Below are 16,101 nucleotides of genomic sequence, written 5' to 3' on the forward strand. Positions count from 1 at the left end.
AGCAGCAGTTATAAGAACCACAGATAGGAATAAGTCCAATATTTACCTTCTGATAGACAAATTTGCTATGTCTATAGTAAAGTATTATTTACTCGTAGAAAGAATAATGCGTTGACATTTCCCTTGCTATGTATGGAGCTTGGGTACATTATGAAAACTGAAGTAGGCAGCTACCAATACTAGATAATATATTTTATTTATATGGGCTATGCAGATTTAGAAAATCTATGTAAAGGGAGAGAGAACATGAGCAGAACAGTGGTTGCTTAGGGCTGAAGAATTAGAAGTATGAGAAGTGACTGTTAATGACTTCATGTTGTCTTTCAAGATGATGAATGTTCTGGAATTATATACTAGTGAGCCTGTACAACTCTGAATATACTAAAAACCAATGAACTTTCAGTGGGTGAGTTGAATGGTATGTGAATTCATCATGATAACTTCGTTTAAAATTAGGTACAATTTTTATAGATGGTGGGGATCAACTCGAGTTCACTGCCATTTGACTGCCACTGAAAATGCTGCAAGAAATTGAAGCTAGCAGAAATGATGTTAGATCTTCAAAAGCAACAGAAATAATTAATTGCTTCAAATGCATTTCTTCTAAGTGATTTATTTATTTATTTATTTATTTATTTTTTCCAGAGCTGAGGACCGAACCCAGGGCCTTGCGCTTGCTAGGCAAGCACTCTACCACTGAGCTAAATCCCAACCCCAAGTGATTTATTTTTTAAAGGGGGTGCAGAGAAAGGATTTTGCTCTGTATTCCAGGATGGCCTTGAACTTACAGCAATTCTCATATCTCTACCTCCTGAGTGCTGGAACTATAGGCACGTGACATTATGCCTAGCTAATGTGTTTTTATCATCATCAACATCACCACCACCATCATCATTTTCTTTTTTAATGTGTTTTAAGTACTTGAAAAAATATGACTTCTTAATTAACAACATATGCTGTATTTGTAGGCAGATTTTCTGTCTTGCCTGCCAGCTCCCAAAACTACATGGAGATTTCATATTAATTATCAAGCTAGCTTAGCTGATAGCTTAGGCTTGTTTCTAACTAGTTTTTATAAATTAAATTAATCCATATCTTTTAGTCTATATTCTTTAATGTAGATTGGTTACCTTTACTTAGCAAAGCCCATGCTGCTTGCTCTGCATTCCTGGTATCTCCTTGCAACTCGACCCTTCTCTTTCCAGCATTCTCTCTGTCCCCAAAATTATGCCAAGCTGTTGGCCATTTAGCTTTTTATTAAACTAGTCACAGTGACATATCTTTTTCATACAGTGTAAAGAAATATTCCAATAATCCAACATGTATTATTGAATTTAAAACATTTTTAGAGATACATTAATTTCCAACTTGTAAAAAGATATCCAATAAGAGAAAGTGTGCTTCTTCTCAATAACATACCATAGTATAAAACAAAGCATAATTACCAGAGATAAGTTAAAGTGGAAGTCTTCAAGGTATGTACTGTTAGAGATTATCAGTTTGGGAGCAAGGCCTCCTGATGTAAATACACTCAAACGTGCCCTTGAAGTATCTTTGTTTTCATGTCGGATTGAACAGTAGACTTTCTTTAGGAAAGAAAGAAATATAACAAGTAATGAGAATTTGACATGGAGAAGCATATTACATTAATTTATTAGTGAGGGTAAGTTTGTGAAAAATAATTGCTGATAAAAATTTTTAGTAATTACCATCTCCAGTGAGGAAGACCTATTTTTATAAGCATATCCTTGAACTCAGTAACTTATTTAGTGTCCTAAGGTTTTTCAATTCATCTTTATTAGAGTGTTTTAGACATAAAAATGGTAAGTTTATATTTTTCATAACCATAAAATGAAAACCAACTAGTCTCACATGTAGAAAATATTATTAGCTAGATGGTGGTGGTACATGCCTTTAATCCTAGCACTCGGGAGGCAGAGGCAGGTGGATCTCTATGAGTTGGAGGCCACCCTGGTCTACAAAGTGAGTTCCAGGAAAGGAACAAAGCTACACAGAGAAAACCTGTCTTGAAAAACCAAAGGAAAATATCATTTTATTAAAAGTATTGTTTTGTGACTAAATTAAAAAGGATTTAAATTTATTGTCCACTTCCCAGTTTTAAAAGGGATATGGAGAATAGGCAGAGATGGACATACACATGCCTTCTCAGGGCTGTTTGCCCTGGGAAGGAAGAAGAAACTACCGACCTGAGAGGTGCCATTAGGACTGAGCGGGCAGAGATGGGGACACACACACACACACACACACACACACACACACACACACACACACACTCACCTAAGGCTGGTACCCAATGTTCGTGGTATGAATTCACAAAAAAGCCTCTTGCCTATGGCCTTGTAGGCCCCAGCTCAGACCCAAGCTACACTCAGCCAGTTGTGGTGACACACTGGTTGGATTTACTGAAGAAGGCAGGCAGGAAGATTCTGAGTTTAAGGCCAACCTAGAAGAAGCTTAGGCCAGGGCTGAGCCACAGTGGTGGGACCATGGAGGCAGTGGCTGCTGCTCCAAGTTGCTGGCTCCTTCTCTTCGTGTTGGTGACTGCGGTGATGATACCTGGGATGAGGAGTTTACTGCTGCTTGTTCAGAGAAGAATTGCAAGGACCATCATGTTACAAGAAAGCATGGGCAAAGGTCGGTTTGGAAAAGTTTGGCAAGACAAATGGTGGGGAGAAATTGTTGTGAAGATTTTCTCTTCCAGGGAAGAACACTCATGGTTCTGAGAGACAGACATTTATCAGACTGTGATTGCTCCAAACCACAAAGGAGGCACAAAAATAAATAAATAAATAGATAAATAAATAAATAAATAAATAAATAAATAAATAAATAAATCTGCAGGGAACCATGATCACGCCTAACAGCAACTTTGAAATCTTCAAAAGGAAGACAGGACTCCACAAAGATGATTCCACATGGACTATGGTAAAAACATTAAGCTGATTAACACCACCAAAAGTTCAACTTTGGACTACAAAATGGTCAGGACAATTTCGAGATGACTAGCTGAGATGATCCAGCTTGACTAGACTACTCGAACAAAGACTTGTGACAAGCCCTGAAATTTCCTATTATACAGAGACTGGACAAATGATACAGGACTTGACAATTAACCCCAAAATTTTCTTTCCAGAATTCCCTAAAGATGTCTTCACCCTCAGAAAGCAGGAAGTAATTTTAAGAAAATGATGCCCACATTCCCATGAGGTAGGATGGGAGGTTTTGGTTGTTTAATGAGTTTTGGATATTGTCATTGTTTACAATGGTTGGTTACAAGTTGTTAATTGTTAACGGTCAGGAAAAAAGCTGAACATTAGATTCAGGGGTTTTGTTTAAAAAAAAGGAAAAAGAAAGAAGAGAATATAGATATGAGGTAGATCTACTCTGAGGAAAAAGGTGAAAAATATAGGATAAATGGGTAGATCATTGAATCTATTCTATAAAGAAAAAGGGGAAGATATCAAAATGACAAAAGGGAGATTACTGAATTTATTATGAAAAGAAAAAATACTTTTAAAAAGAAACTACTTGTTTTAAATAGGATAAGTAATGAAAAAGTTTTGTCTGAGTTTATCAAATGTTACTGGACTGGACATTGTTAATATATATAATGGAGTTTTTTGTCTGAATCTGTCAAATGTTAATGGACTAGACATTGTTAATGTAATTCTTGACTATATATTGTATATACTTATTGGATATAATTTTTCTTGTATTAGTTATAAGCTTTTTTAATTTTAGACAAAAAATATTAGGGTGCCCAAAATATTGTGCACCCTAATAAACTTATCTAGGGTCAGAGAACAGGATAGCCACAATATTAAACATAGAGGATAGGCAGTGGTAGCACACACCTTTAATCCCAGCATTCTAGAGGCAGAAATCCCTCTGGATCTCTGTGAGTTCAAGGCCACATTGCCAGGCATGGTGACACATGCCTTCAATCCCAAGAAGTGAGCCTTTAATCCCAAGAAATGATGGCAAAAACAGTAAGGCATGGAGACCAGAAACTAGAAGCATTTGGCCAGTTAAGCTTTTAGGCTTTTGAGCAGCAGTTCAGATGAGACCCATCCATTTTGGATAAGGATTTAGCTTCCAGTCTGAGGAACTGGCAAGTTGAGGTAGCTGTGGCTTGTTCTTCTCTGATCTTCCAGCATTCACCCCAATACCTGGCCTTAGGTCTGACTTTATTAATAATAACTTTTAAGATTCCTGCTAAATAAGGCAATTTTCCCTAGGCAGGGAGAGATAACTACAGGCTCACAACTGCCTTACTGTGCCAGGCAGTTGAGCAGCATTATGGTGAGCAAACACATGGTGAAATATGGAGAGAGAGAGAGAGAGAGAGAGAGAGAGAGAGAGAGAGAGAGAGAGAGAGAGAGAGAGAGAGAGGCTTAATGGTTCCTGTCCTAAGGAGAGGCACAGATGTGAAGAGGCCAAGGCAATGAGGAACAAAGTACTGTGGGAGGCCTGCTTGCCACCAGGGGCCACAGTGGTGTTGGGTCCTGGACTGCTGTCAAAGGCTATGTCCAGGTTCGTGGCCCTGCAGCACCCAGTCTATGTTGATATTTATAACTCCTGTTACCACCAAAGGCCCTGAGGATGCCCAAGGTCTGGAACACTACCACATATGGCCACATTGGTGTCTGAGGGCCATGTCACAGCAGAAGCCATCCCAATCTGCATAGACAGGGATGCCACCCCGAGCTATGGAGAGAGGTGAGGGCTATCTTTGGGTCTGTAGAACTATCACAGCAAAGATCTGTGTTGATATCCATGGAACCTGTTACCTTCGAAGGTCATGAGGATGCCAGGGTCTGGGCCCCCACCTGGGGCCATTTTGTTATCAGAGGGCCACCTTGCCACCAGATTGATGCAGATCTGAGTGGCCTGTGAAGCCACCTGGGGCTATGATGGCATCCAGGCCTGGGTTTCTGTCTAGGACCATATCTAGGTCTGTGGTCCTACTGCACCTGGGATCTGTGTTGATGTCCATGGCCCACATTGTCACCAAAGGCCACAAGGATGCCCAACTTCTGGGCTGCCACCTATGGCCATGTTGAGGTCCAAGGGCTGTGTTGCTGCTGAGGCCATCTGGACATGAGTGGCCTGTGCTGCCACCAGTGGCCATGTTGTCATTTGGGCCTGAGCTGCTGCTGGGGGCCATGTCTGGGCCCATGGCTCTATTGCAGCCACGGTCTGCATTAATGTTCATGGCTCTGGTTACCACCAAAGGCAGTACAGATGCCTTGGGTCTGGGCCAACACCTGAGGCTATGTGGGTGCCTGTGGGTCATGCTGTCACCAGGGCCTTGCTGCCACTGGGGACTGTGTTGATGTATGGGCCCAAGATATGGGAGGGGCCATGTCTGGGTCTGTAATCCTACAGCAGCTGGGGTCTGTGTTGAGGTCACTGAAGGCTATGCCACTGCCTGTGGTCTGAGGTGACACATGTGGCCATGTTGGAGTCTGGGAACAAGTCAATCCGAGAGGCCTGCACTGCTCCCCAGGGCCATGGTAACATCCAGGCCTAGGCTGGGGTTGATGGCATATCTAGGTCCATGGTTCTGCTGCAGTTGGGGTCTGTGTTGATCTCTCTTGCCTGTGTTATCACAGGGGTCCATGAGTAGTGTAGGAAAAAGGGCTGGCAAAAGGAACCCACGTTGACCCTAGAGCACAGAACTAGGTAAAGACTGCTCAGATAAGGCCAGTGAAAAAAATACAGTTTGGCTCAAATCAGAGCCATATCTGCTCCTGGCTAAAGGACTTGTGAAAACAACAGATCACAGAGCAAGGCAATAGAATCATGACCCTTGTACCCAGGACCAGGGAAGGAAACATCGCCTGGGTTTGGGACCTGAGCCAGAGAAATGAACCAAGGAAACATACCCTGACTTTGAAACCAGTACCAAAGAAACAATCTTGGCCCCTAGAATCAGAGTCAGTGAAAGAAATGTGCCCTGGCCTTAGAGGTAGTGTCAAAAAGCCAAGAAAGGCCAGTGAAAGAAATACAGTTTGGTCCTGAAATCAGGGCCATTTCTGTCCCTAGCCCACAAAACTGGCCAATCCCTGGGCAGAAAAAAACTAACCAATCACTGGTTGACTCCACCCCCAAGACATCTTATATAAACCGCCCTGCCTGGTCAGTTGTGAGTTGTTCTCTTCACCCTGGTAGAAGCAGCTACTCTCCTGGACTCCTCTTTCCCAAATAAATCTCTTTCTCAAAAGAGTTTTGGGTGTGAAGACCTTCATTCACTGGCATAGAGAAGAACCTTGCTGTGACATTTCATAGCAGACTGAGAAAGGGGAAGCTGAACAGAAGATCCTTGCTGAGATGTTCCTCAGTGGACAGAGCAAGAACAGAAAAAGTAACACTTTTCTCTGGAGCCTGAGGAGACTGCTTCATTTGTGCAATTTCTTAGGCCAGAGAAGCAGAGCTCTGCTAGGAAGCCCCCCTTAGGTGGGGGCTGAGCAAAGCTCAGCTGTAGCGGCTTTCCAAGAGAGGAGAAGGATTGCTATATGCTGTGGGGAGACCATCCCCCATCACACCAGGTATAGACTGACTCTCAATGACTCAGGATATCCTTCCCTGCAGAGATCCTGGCAGCTCCAGGACTGACTTTCCCAAACAGTCAGGACACCCTTCCCTGCTGAAGCAGTTTCAGGTGTGACTCTCCTGAGCAGTCAGAAAAATTCCCTTCCAGGGTTGGGCTGCTTCTTTGCAGCACCAGCCATCTGAGCTATCCTATGCAGCTCCAGGTGTCCAGGATACCTCCAGAGCAGAGGTGTCCAGGATACCTCACCCATCTAGGGTTTGGCTGCCTCCTTGTAGCTCCAACCACCAGAGCTGTTCTAAGCAGCTCGAGGTGTTGCCTGACTCCCAGGTAGTCAGGACGCAAAACTCACATTTTGGTTTCAAAACCTGGGACCAAATCCTCAGAATTACAACAGATTTACTTATAAGAATCATGTGTTGAAACCTGTGTTGAAGTACAAGGGTCCGTGCTGAGCTAACCCCACCCCTCACCAGCCCTGGGATAAGGGACCCTGATTATCCTGGCACTGGAAAGGTGGCCCCACCCCTAATAGGAAAGCCTCTTCCCCACTTTTCCTGACATATAGACACTTGGGAAAGTTGCTCCCAGCCCTCACCTCAGGTGTAGGAGAGCTAGCTCTACTCCTAAGCTGCAGAGGGTGGTTCCAGCAGCCTAGTCAGAATAACCCGACTACCACCCAGACACACATCCATGGCTTTGAGTGGACACTCTCCAACATCTACCCCATGTATAATCCCCCTGGAGCATGGGAATGGACTAGTCCTATGGAATCATAATTGCAGGATATCTGAGAGGAGTTTCAGTGAGAGTCCAGTGTTGATGGAGTATCAGAAGCCAGAGGCCTTGAACCTGACCAACAACACATTACACAATTAACATTTGCAAGTAAAGCTGTTTGGTTAAAAGGGCATGATACACAGCAGGTACCAAGGCCACCAAGACAAATGAAGAGTTGATGGAGAGGTGGGAAAGATGGAGGAATGAAGTGGAGTTTGTTTCCTTCTGTTTGTTTTTTAATTAATATTCTTATTTGCATTTTTATATTCTTATTTTATTTATTTACTATTTTTATCTTATTATTTCTTTTTTTAGTTTTTCTTTGGGGGGAGACACTACAAAGGTGAAGGGCAGATACCGAGGAACTGAGAAATAAGTGGAATTGGGGTGCATGATGTGAATTTCCCAAAGAATCTATAAAAAAAGTGCATTAATAAAAAATTTTAAAAAGGGATGTGGCAATGTCACATCATGAATGCTGAATTTTACTGAAAACCTAAAACAGACACTGAGATTTATCTCTTGTCTCTCCTACTAATTGAGAATACTTTGTCTGGGACTGGCAAGATGGTGTGGCAGTTAGAAGCACTTGCTCCTCATGCAGAAAATTTGGGTTCCGTTCACAGCACACATATGGAAGTCCACAACAGTTTGTCACTACAGTAATGGGAACCAAAACACCCTCTTCTGACCTCTCAAAGCACCAGGCATATACATGATACGCACATGTGCAGTGAAAACATGCATACACAGAATCTTAATTGAAAAGAATACTTTGGGATCTTCCCAAATTTCAAGTTCTCTCCCTTGAAAATGGGGAAATGGCTCAGAGGTACACCTATAATTCCACTACTCAGAAGGCTGAGGCAGAAGAATACCCAATTCCAGGATTTTCTGAGCTAAGTGGTAGACCCTGTCCTGCCTAAATAATGAAAATATTAGGGGGAGGCCTTGAAAACATTAAAAATATCTACCATACATTGGGCAGAGTAGAAGGTGTTAGGGATATGGAGGAGAATAAACTGACACAATCCCTGCCACTCAAGAATTTACAGTCTAGTGGGGGTTGTCAGGCAGACAAACTGGTTAGATGGAGTAGTGGGGGAAGTTATAGATAGACAAAGGGAAAGACAGACCAAGAGAGTAAATACATCATCAATCATAGAATAAAACAGTGAAGGGGGAGTGGGAACACAGGTGCTGGGGAAGTACATCTGATTTAAAATTTTAATTACGTGTGTGTGTTCGCGTGTGTGTGTGTGCATGCGTGCATGCGTGCGTGCGTGTGTGCGTGTGTGTACGTATGCATGTATGAGCACCTCTGCCACAGCATGCATGTGGAGGTCAGAGAACAATTTGTGGCCATCAGTTCTGTCTACCATGTGGGATCTATTAATCAAACCCAGGTCATCAGGCTTGGTGGCAACTGCCTTTACTTATTAGATATCTTACTGATCTGGTCTGGAAAGTCCTATTTTTAAGAGTCATCAGAGCAAAAGATTTCCCTCAGAAAAGGCCCTGAATGAAATTAAGTTTCATAATGAACACAGAGCACTTTGATTATACACACAAACACTTTAAAGATGTAAGTAATGATTTAAAACAATGCCAAGGTGACATGTACTTCACTATAACTATGTAAAAATGGGCTTGAATACTAATTGTAAAACTAAAAATGGAAACTAGAGATGGCTCAGTGGTTAAGAGCCTTGTTGCTCTTCCACAGGACCTAGAACCCACATTATGGCTGACAACTCTGTAACTCCAACAGATTCAATGAACTCTTCTGGATCAGGCATGCATGTATATATGTGCTCCTATGTAGTACACATGAGGAGATGCAGGCAAAGCTTCTATACAAATAAAATAAAATGAATAATTCTACAAATAATTTTTTAAATAAAAAACTGAAACCAAAGTGTTAAGCAATCTGGTCCTAGCTTTGTAAGTCTACCTTTCCTTTCCTATAGTACAAAATCACAAACAAAAAGGGCACAGGCCTCTCATGCACTGTTACTTCAAAACCTAAATTAAGTATATATTTTGTATATCGAATAGAATTAGGGACAAAGTTAAAGGAGACTTAGGGATAAATTATGTGTCTTCCTGGAAAGTAATTCTGGGTTTCAATTGTATTTGTCATTGATTTTTAGATAATCTGTGGGTTTTTATTTTATTAACATCTGTTTTTGCTAGCAATTGCTACATGGATTTTCAAGTGTGTGTGTGTGTGTGTGTGTGTGTGTGTGTGTGTGTGTGTGTGTGTGTGTAACTCAAGGCTTTGAGCACAGTAGGTAAGCACTCTCTCACTGAGCCATTATACATGGCCATAGTCCATGACTATTTTAATATTCTGTTTTATTTTATGTTGTTGTTTTATTGCTTAAAAATGCCCCATCTCTTGAATGGAAAGGCCATACTATGGCTTACACAAAATGACAACCACAACATGGTCATTGTTATACAAGAACTATTTCTTAAGGTCATGTGAGGTATGTTTCTCTGACATGCTACTTCTGTCAAACTTCAAAAGAACTAATTGGTTTCATATCAGTTGAAGATGGTTGCAGCTGGTCTAGAAAAGGGAGGTAGGCATCATTTATTAACAACACTCGCAGAGCATGGCTACCCAGGATGCTCAATGGCTAAATGAAATATACTTCCCTATCCAGCTACAGACACAATTCCATAGAATCTCACCTTCCTGTCTGGACAGTAGAAAGCACTTGAGAGACTATAGTGCCATTGCATTTGTATCAGGCCTTAAAAGGGCCCAAAGGGTTATAATACATACAGTTAGTGGACTTTACCAAACTGTCCATGGAAAGAAACAACTTGATTATTTGACTGTCTGTGGGGACCTCTTCACTGGAACAAACAAAGTGGTTCTCCTTCTCACCTAAACAATAACAACAACAAACATGTCAAGATAGAAGGACTTACATGAAAAGTACCACATTTTTCAAACTGATAAAACATGTTTCTTTTCCCTTTTTTTTTTTAATTATTCCTGAGACAGGGTTTCTCTGTGTACCCTCTGCTGTCCTGGAACTCACTTTGTAAACAAGGCTGGCCTTGAACTCAGAGATATGTCAAGTACTGGGATTGAAAGTGTGTGCCACCACTGCTGGGTCATAAATCACTTTTTAAAAAACAAACATTAATAGCTGGGCAGTGATGGTGCACACCTTCAGTTCCAGTACTTAAGAAGCAGAGGAAGGCCATTCTCTGAGAGTTCAAGGCCAGCATGGTCTACAAAGTGAGTTCCAGGACAGGCAAGGCTACACAGAAGATCCCTGTCTTAAAAAAGAAAAGATTTATATATTTAAACCTGGGCATGGAGTTGCACATATGCAATTCTAGGTCTCAAGAAATGGAGGCAGGAGGGTCAACAGTCAGAAGCCATACTAGACTACATGAGATTCTGTCTAAATTACCTTCCCATCCTCTACAGAACAGAATTGTAATTTTGAACTCATTGTATTTAGAGAAAACCCAATCTGTGCACATTTTTTTCTTCTTAAACATATGTTATTAGGAGTCATAAAAGGAGGGGTTGGCTAAAGCATTAAAATATAGTGCAGGGTATGCTCGACCATGATGTCAAGTGTGCAGAAGGTGACAAAAACTATGGACTTCACCAAACTCTCAAGTTCCTCACTCTTGTTATAAGCATAAGATGATTAAAAACTGGAGCAGAGAAAGTTTTGGTGCTTTTGAGACAGGATTTCATAATTTTGTCCTGGATTGTCTTGAACTTGCTGTATTGCCCAGGATGTACTCAAATTAAGTGCCATCTTCCTATCTTCACCTACTAAGTGCTGGAATTGCAGATTTACACCATCACACCAGGCTAGAGATGGAGTTTTTTCTCATAGAGAGCTACTGGCAGGAAGAGGTTGGAAGGAGGATCCCTTCATCTTACCTTGGAGAAAAGAGGTTGTAATGGGTACAGTGGAAAAGGTAACATGTAACCCTATAGTTTGAAACACAGGCTTGGACTCCTACTTAGCAAAAGAACAGGGTTCATTAGCCTGACAGGACAAAGCAAGGCATTGTGAGAAAGAATGATTTTAGGAGCCTTGTTATGGAATATTCCTTTACACTGTATGAAGATGTGTCACAGTGATTGGCTTCATAAAAAGCTAAATGGCTAAGAGCTAGGCAGCAGGTATAGCAGGGACTTCTGGACAGAGATCTCTGGGAAGAAGAAAGGTAGAGTCTCCAGACAGATGGAGAGGAAGCAGGATGGACAGTACAGAGTAAAGGTAACCAAGTCGTGTAAAAGAATGTAGATTAAAAGATATGGCTTATTGTAAGTTATAAAAACTAGTTAGGAACAAATCTAAGCTAAGGGTGAGCTTTCATAATTAATAGTAAGTCTGTGTCATTTTTTTTTTTTTTTTGTGAGCTGGTGCCTCAAAGAAAAATCTGTCTACATATGGTGTTAAACATCCAGCCAGCCACCTGTATCCACATAAGGCCTGAGAAAACTAAAAAAAAAAATCAAAACATTGAGTCAAATGTACCTTCCTGGCAGGGCATCCTGGTGACCAAGGTCTCTTGGATAGGCTCAGTGTACAGAGGCACCATGCACTAATGTGAGCCACACCAGATGGCAGACATAGCTATTTAAGATTCATCTCATGTGATCAGAGAACACTGTAGATGTTTAGTAAGGCCAGGTATAGACACAGAAAACACCTAAAAAGGTTCAATGTGTTTAAAAATGTGCTTAGAGCCTGAAGAGAGAAAAGAAAATGGGTATAGACAGTCGTAGAAAAAATAGCTTAAAATAATAAAGTCTTTAAAATCCCTCTATTATAGAACAGAGCTGTGTTTGGACTGTCCCATTGGGTTGGAGACTGTAGTTGCAACTGCTAGAACTCAAACCCATGCTTCCACTACTTGGAAAAGGATTGGATTGTTTAAAAAAATTCCCTGGAAGGACCCGAATTTTAGACCAGAATTAGAAAACTCAGGATTAATTTATTATATGCATAATTGCTCTGCTCACAGTTACACAGGTATATCAATGAAGATGTAACCAGAAGCAACAAAACTCCTCCCACCAACAATTTAGTTCACATACTGCTGCTGGAAGAGATCAGAACATGCTACCCTGCACATAAGCCACTTTACCACTGGGATGATTTCAAGCTAAAAGAAACCATGCTTTTCCCATCAACAACAAAAGAGTTGATACTGAGTCTGCTCAAATGTATTAAAAGTGTTTATGTTCCATCATTTCCCTCCTATATATTTCTTAACAGACTTCCTCTGTTTATGATCCCCAAACCCTTTTTCTTCTCTTATCCTCTCTCTCCAACTTGTTACTTTTCGTTGAATAGTACATTAACCCATGGGTTTAACCACTTCTTTGGAATCTCACTTCTTTCTACAAAGATCTCAATAACACATAAAATAATGAAATCAAGTGAAATTACATGCTTTTTCTCCTGTTTGTCTATCTTTCATTAGATCACAAACATCAGCCATAGAATCTAACAGGATAAGATAAAAGTGTTTCTCACCCTATTCTGCCATATTGACCCAAACTATAGCTGTAGTATGTTACTCTTCCACTTACTTAATTAGATTTATGTAAGAACTAAGAATAAGTTTATTTTATACTGCATATTGTTTGTACAACATAATTTTTCAGTGTTATTATTAAATTTGTCTATGTAAGCATCAGTGTAAACAGCCTCCCGATGATTATAGTTTGAAATCAGTATTTCTTTGCCTCATGTGCAAGCACCTCTATGAAATGCACCAGCTCCCAGTCTTTCAGAATAGTTTGATTGTATCCCTTCTTTCACATCAGATTGAACTATGCACTGCTTCCCTCACATATTCTGCAATTTACTACCTCCAAACTATTGTTTATCATGTGTCCTGATACTGCTTTTGAAACATACACTTTCTCATATGTGCATATGCAAATTTTACCCACTTTAAAGACCTAGACAGACTGTTTGCTTTTATATAAAGCTGGCCCTAACAACCTGCTTTTCCACAGCCAGATACAATCACTCTTTTCTCTGACACCTCTCCTTCTATGACTCTCCAATGTTGGCTTATATCTACAGATATGTCAGAAATCCCCTACTACAAAGTTTGGAACTAAAAACTGGAACAATTCATATCTCATCAAATTCTGCAACACATTTGTGAATAGAAAGTCTCAATTCTTCTATCTATCCATTTATTAAACACCACTGTATTCTAGCATGCATTCTAGGATGCAGAAAGAACTCAAAAATGTGTACACAATGGAAGGAGGTTTTTTTTTCCTTAACAAATTTTTTCTATTCTGAATGTTTTGTGAACTAATTCTTTTTGTTTGTTTCTTTGGTTGTTTGGGTTTTTTATTGGTTTGTTTTGTTTTGTTTTTATGGGACTGTCTCAAATCTTTTTTTATTCATTTCTATTCATTTTACATATCAACCACAGATTCCCCTGTCTTGCCTCCTCCCAACTCCAGCCTTCCCCCAAAGCCCACCCTCCATTCCCACCTCCTCCAAGGCAAGGTCTCCCCTTGGGAGTCAGCCAAGCCTGGTATATTCAGATGAGACAGGTCCAGTCTCTTCCTCCCTGCACCAAGGCTGCACAAAGTGTCTCAGCATAGGCACTAGGTGCCAAAATCAGGCTCATGCACTAAGGACAGTTTCCATTCTCACTGCCTGGGGGCCCCCTAAACAGTTCAAGCTAAACAACTTTTTCACTTATCCAGAGGGCCTAGGGGCTCCTCAGCTATTGGTTCACAGTTCACGTGTTTCCACTAGTTTAGCTAGTTGTCTCTGTATTTTTTCCAATCATGGTCTCTATATCTCTTGCTTATAGAATCCATCGATTGGACTCCTGGAGCTCTGCCGGGGGGTTGGCTGTGGATGTCTTCATCTGCTTCCATCAGTCACTGGATGAGGGTTCTATCATGACAGGGTGTTCAACCATCCGATCACCAGAGTAGGTCAGCTCAGGCACCCTCTCAACCATTGCCAGTAGTCTACAGTGGAGTCATCTTTGTGGATTTATCATGGTATCTCTTTCCTTGTTCTCCTACCTTGTTCCTGATCCAGCTAGGATCTCCCACTCCCCTAAGCTCTCTTTCCCACAACCTTTACCCTCCATTACCCCCTCACACACCCAGTTTGATCATGTAGATCTCATCCATTTCTCTGTTGCTGTGCCATCCCTGTGTCTTTCCTAGGGTCCTCTTTACTAGATAGCCTCCCTGGAGCTGTGAGTTACAGTCTGGTTATCTTTGCTTCACATCTAGTATCCACTACGAGTGAGTACATACCATGTTTGTCTTTCTGAGTCTGGGTTACCTCACTCAGGATATTTTCTAGTTTCATCCATTTGCCTGCAAACCTCATAATGTCATTGTTTTGAGTAGTACTCCATTGTGTATGTACCACATTTTATTTATTCATTCTTCAGTTGAAGGGCATCTAGGTTGTTTCCAGATTCTGGCTATTACAAATAATGCTGCTATGAACATAACTGAGCATGTGTCCTTGTGGTAAGATTGAGCATTTCTTAGGTATATGCCCAAGAGCGGTATAGCTGGATCTTCAGAGAGAGTGATTTCCAATTTTCTGAGAAAGCATCATACTGATTTCCAAAGTGGTTGTACTGAGTTTGCATTCCCACCAACAGTGTAGCAGTGTTCCCCTTGCTCCACATCCTCTCCAATGGAAGCTGTCTTCAGTGTTTTTGATCTTAGCATTCTGACAGGTGTAAGATGGTATCTCAGAGTCGTTTTGATTTGCATTTCCCTGATGACTAAGGATGTTGAGCAATTCCTTAAATGTCTTTCAGCCATTTGAGATTCTTCTGTTGAGATTTCTCTGTTTAGCTCTATAGCCCATTTTTAAATTGGACTGTTAAGTATTTTGCTGTCTAGTTTCTTGAGTTCTTTAGAAATTCTGGAGATCAGCTCTCTGTCAGATGTGGGGTTGGTGAAAAACTTCCCATTCTGTAGGCGGTCATTTTTGTCTTATTGATCATGTCCTTTGCCCTACAAAACCTTCTCAGTTTCAGGAGGTCCCATTTATTAATTGTGCCTCTCAGTGTCTGTGCTACTGGTGTTACATTTAGGAAGTTATCTCCAGTGCCAATGTGTTCAAGACTACTTCCTACTTTCTCTTCTATCATGTTCAGAGTAACCAGATTTATGTTGAGGTCTTTGATCCACTTGGACTAAAGTTTTGTGTGCAGTGACAGATACAGAAATATTTGCAATCATCTACATGTTGACATCCAGTTATGCCAGCACCATTTGTTGAAGATGCTTTCTTTTTTCCATTGTACAGTTTTGGCTTCTTGGTCAAAAATGAGGTGTTCATACATGTGCAAATTAATGTCAGCGTCTTCAATTCGATTCCATTGGGTCACATATAGGTTTTTATGCCAGTACCAAGCTGTTTTTATTACTGTAGCTCTATATTAGAGCTTGAAGTCAGGTATCGAGATGCCTCCAGAGGTTGTTTTATTATATAGGATTCTTTTGGCTATTGTGGGTTTTTGTTTTTCCAAATGAAGTTGAGGATTGTTCTTTCCAGGTCTGTGAAGAATTGTGTTGGGATTTTGACAGAGATTGCCTTGAATTTATAGATTGCTTTTGGCAAGATTGCCATTTTTACTATGTTAATCCTACCTATCCATGAGCATGGGAGATCTTTCCATTTTGTGACATCTTCAATTTCTTTCTTCAGGGACTTAAAGTTCTTGTCATACAG

The 16,101-nt window shown here is 40.8% G+C and overlaps 1 protein-coding gene across 11 annotated transcripts in view; it reads right to left on the reverse strand.

Annotated features, from left to right (window-relative positions):
- LOC102917890 (cation channel sperm-associated auxiliary subunit beta-like) overlaps positions 1–16,101 on the reverse strand; it is a 189,370-nt gene that overhangs the window by 137,243 nt on the left and 36,026 nt on the right. For 6 of the 11 annotated variants that reach the window (XM_076551253.1, XM_076551255.1, XM_076551254.1 and 3 more), the window contains 2 exons: positions 10,165–10,253; positions 1,446–1,586 (listed from right to left, as the gene is read on the reverse strand). The exons of 3 other annotated variants lie outside the window; for them this stretch is intronic. In XM_076551253.1, coding sequence (XP_076407368.1) covers positions 1,446–1,586; positions 10,165–10,253 — 230 coding nt within the window. Of the gene's footprint in view, positions 1–1,445; positions 1,587–10,148; positions 10,254–16,101 lie in introns of all 11 variants that reach the window. 2 more of the 11 variants (XM_076551261.1, XM_076551257.1) reach the window with 2 other exon arrangements.

This window comes from Peromyscus maniculatus, chromosome 14 (genome assembly GCF_049852395.1).
Source record: "Peromyscus maniculatus bairdii isolate BWxNUB_F1_BW_parent chromosome 14, HU_Pman_BW_mat_3.1, whole genome shotgun sequence".
NCBI lineage: Eukaryota > Metazoa > Chordata > Mammalia > Rodentia > Cricetidae > Peromyscus > Peromyscus maniculatus.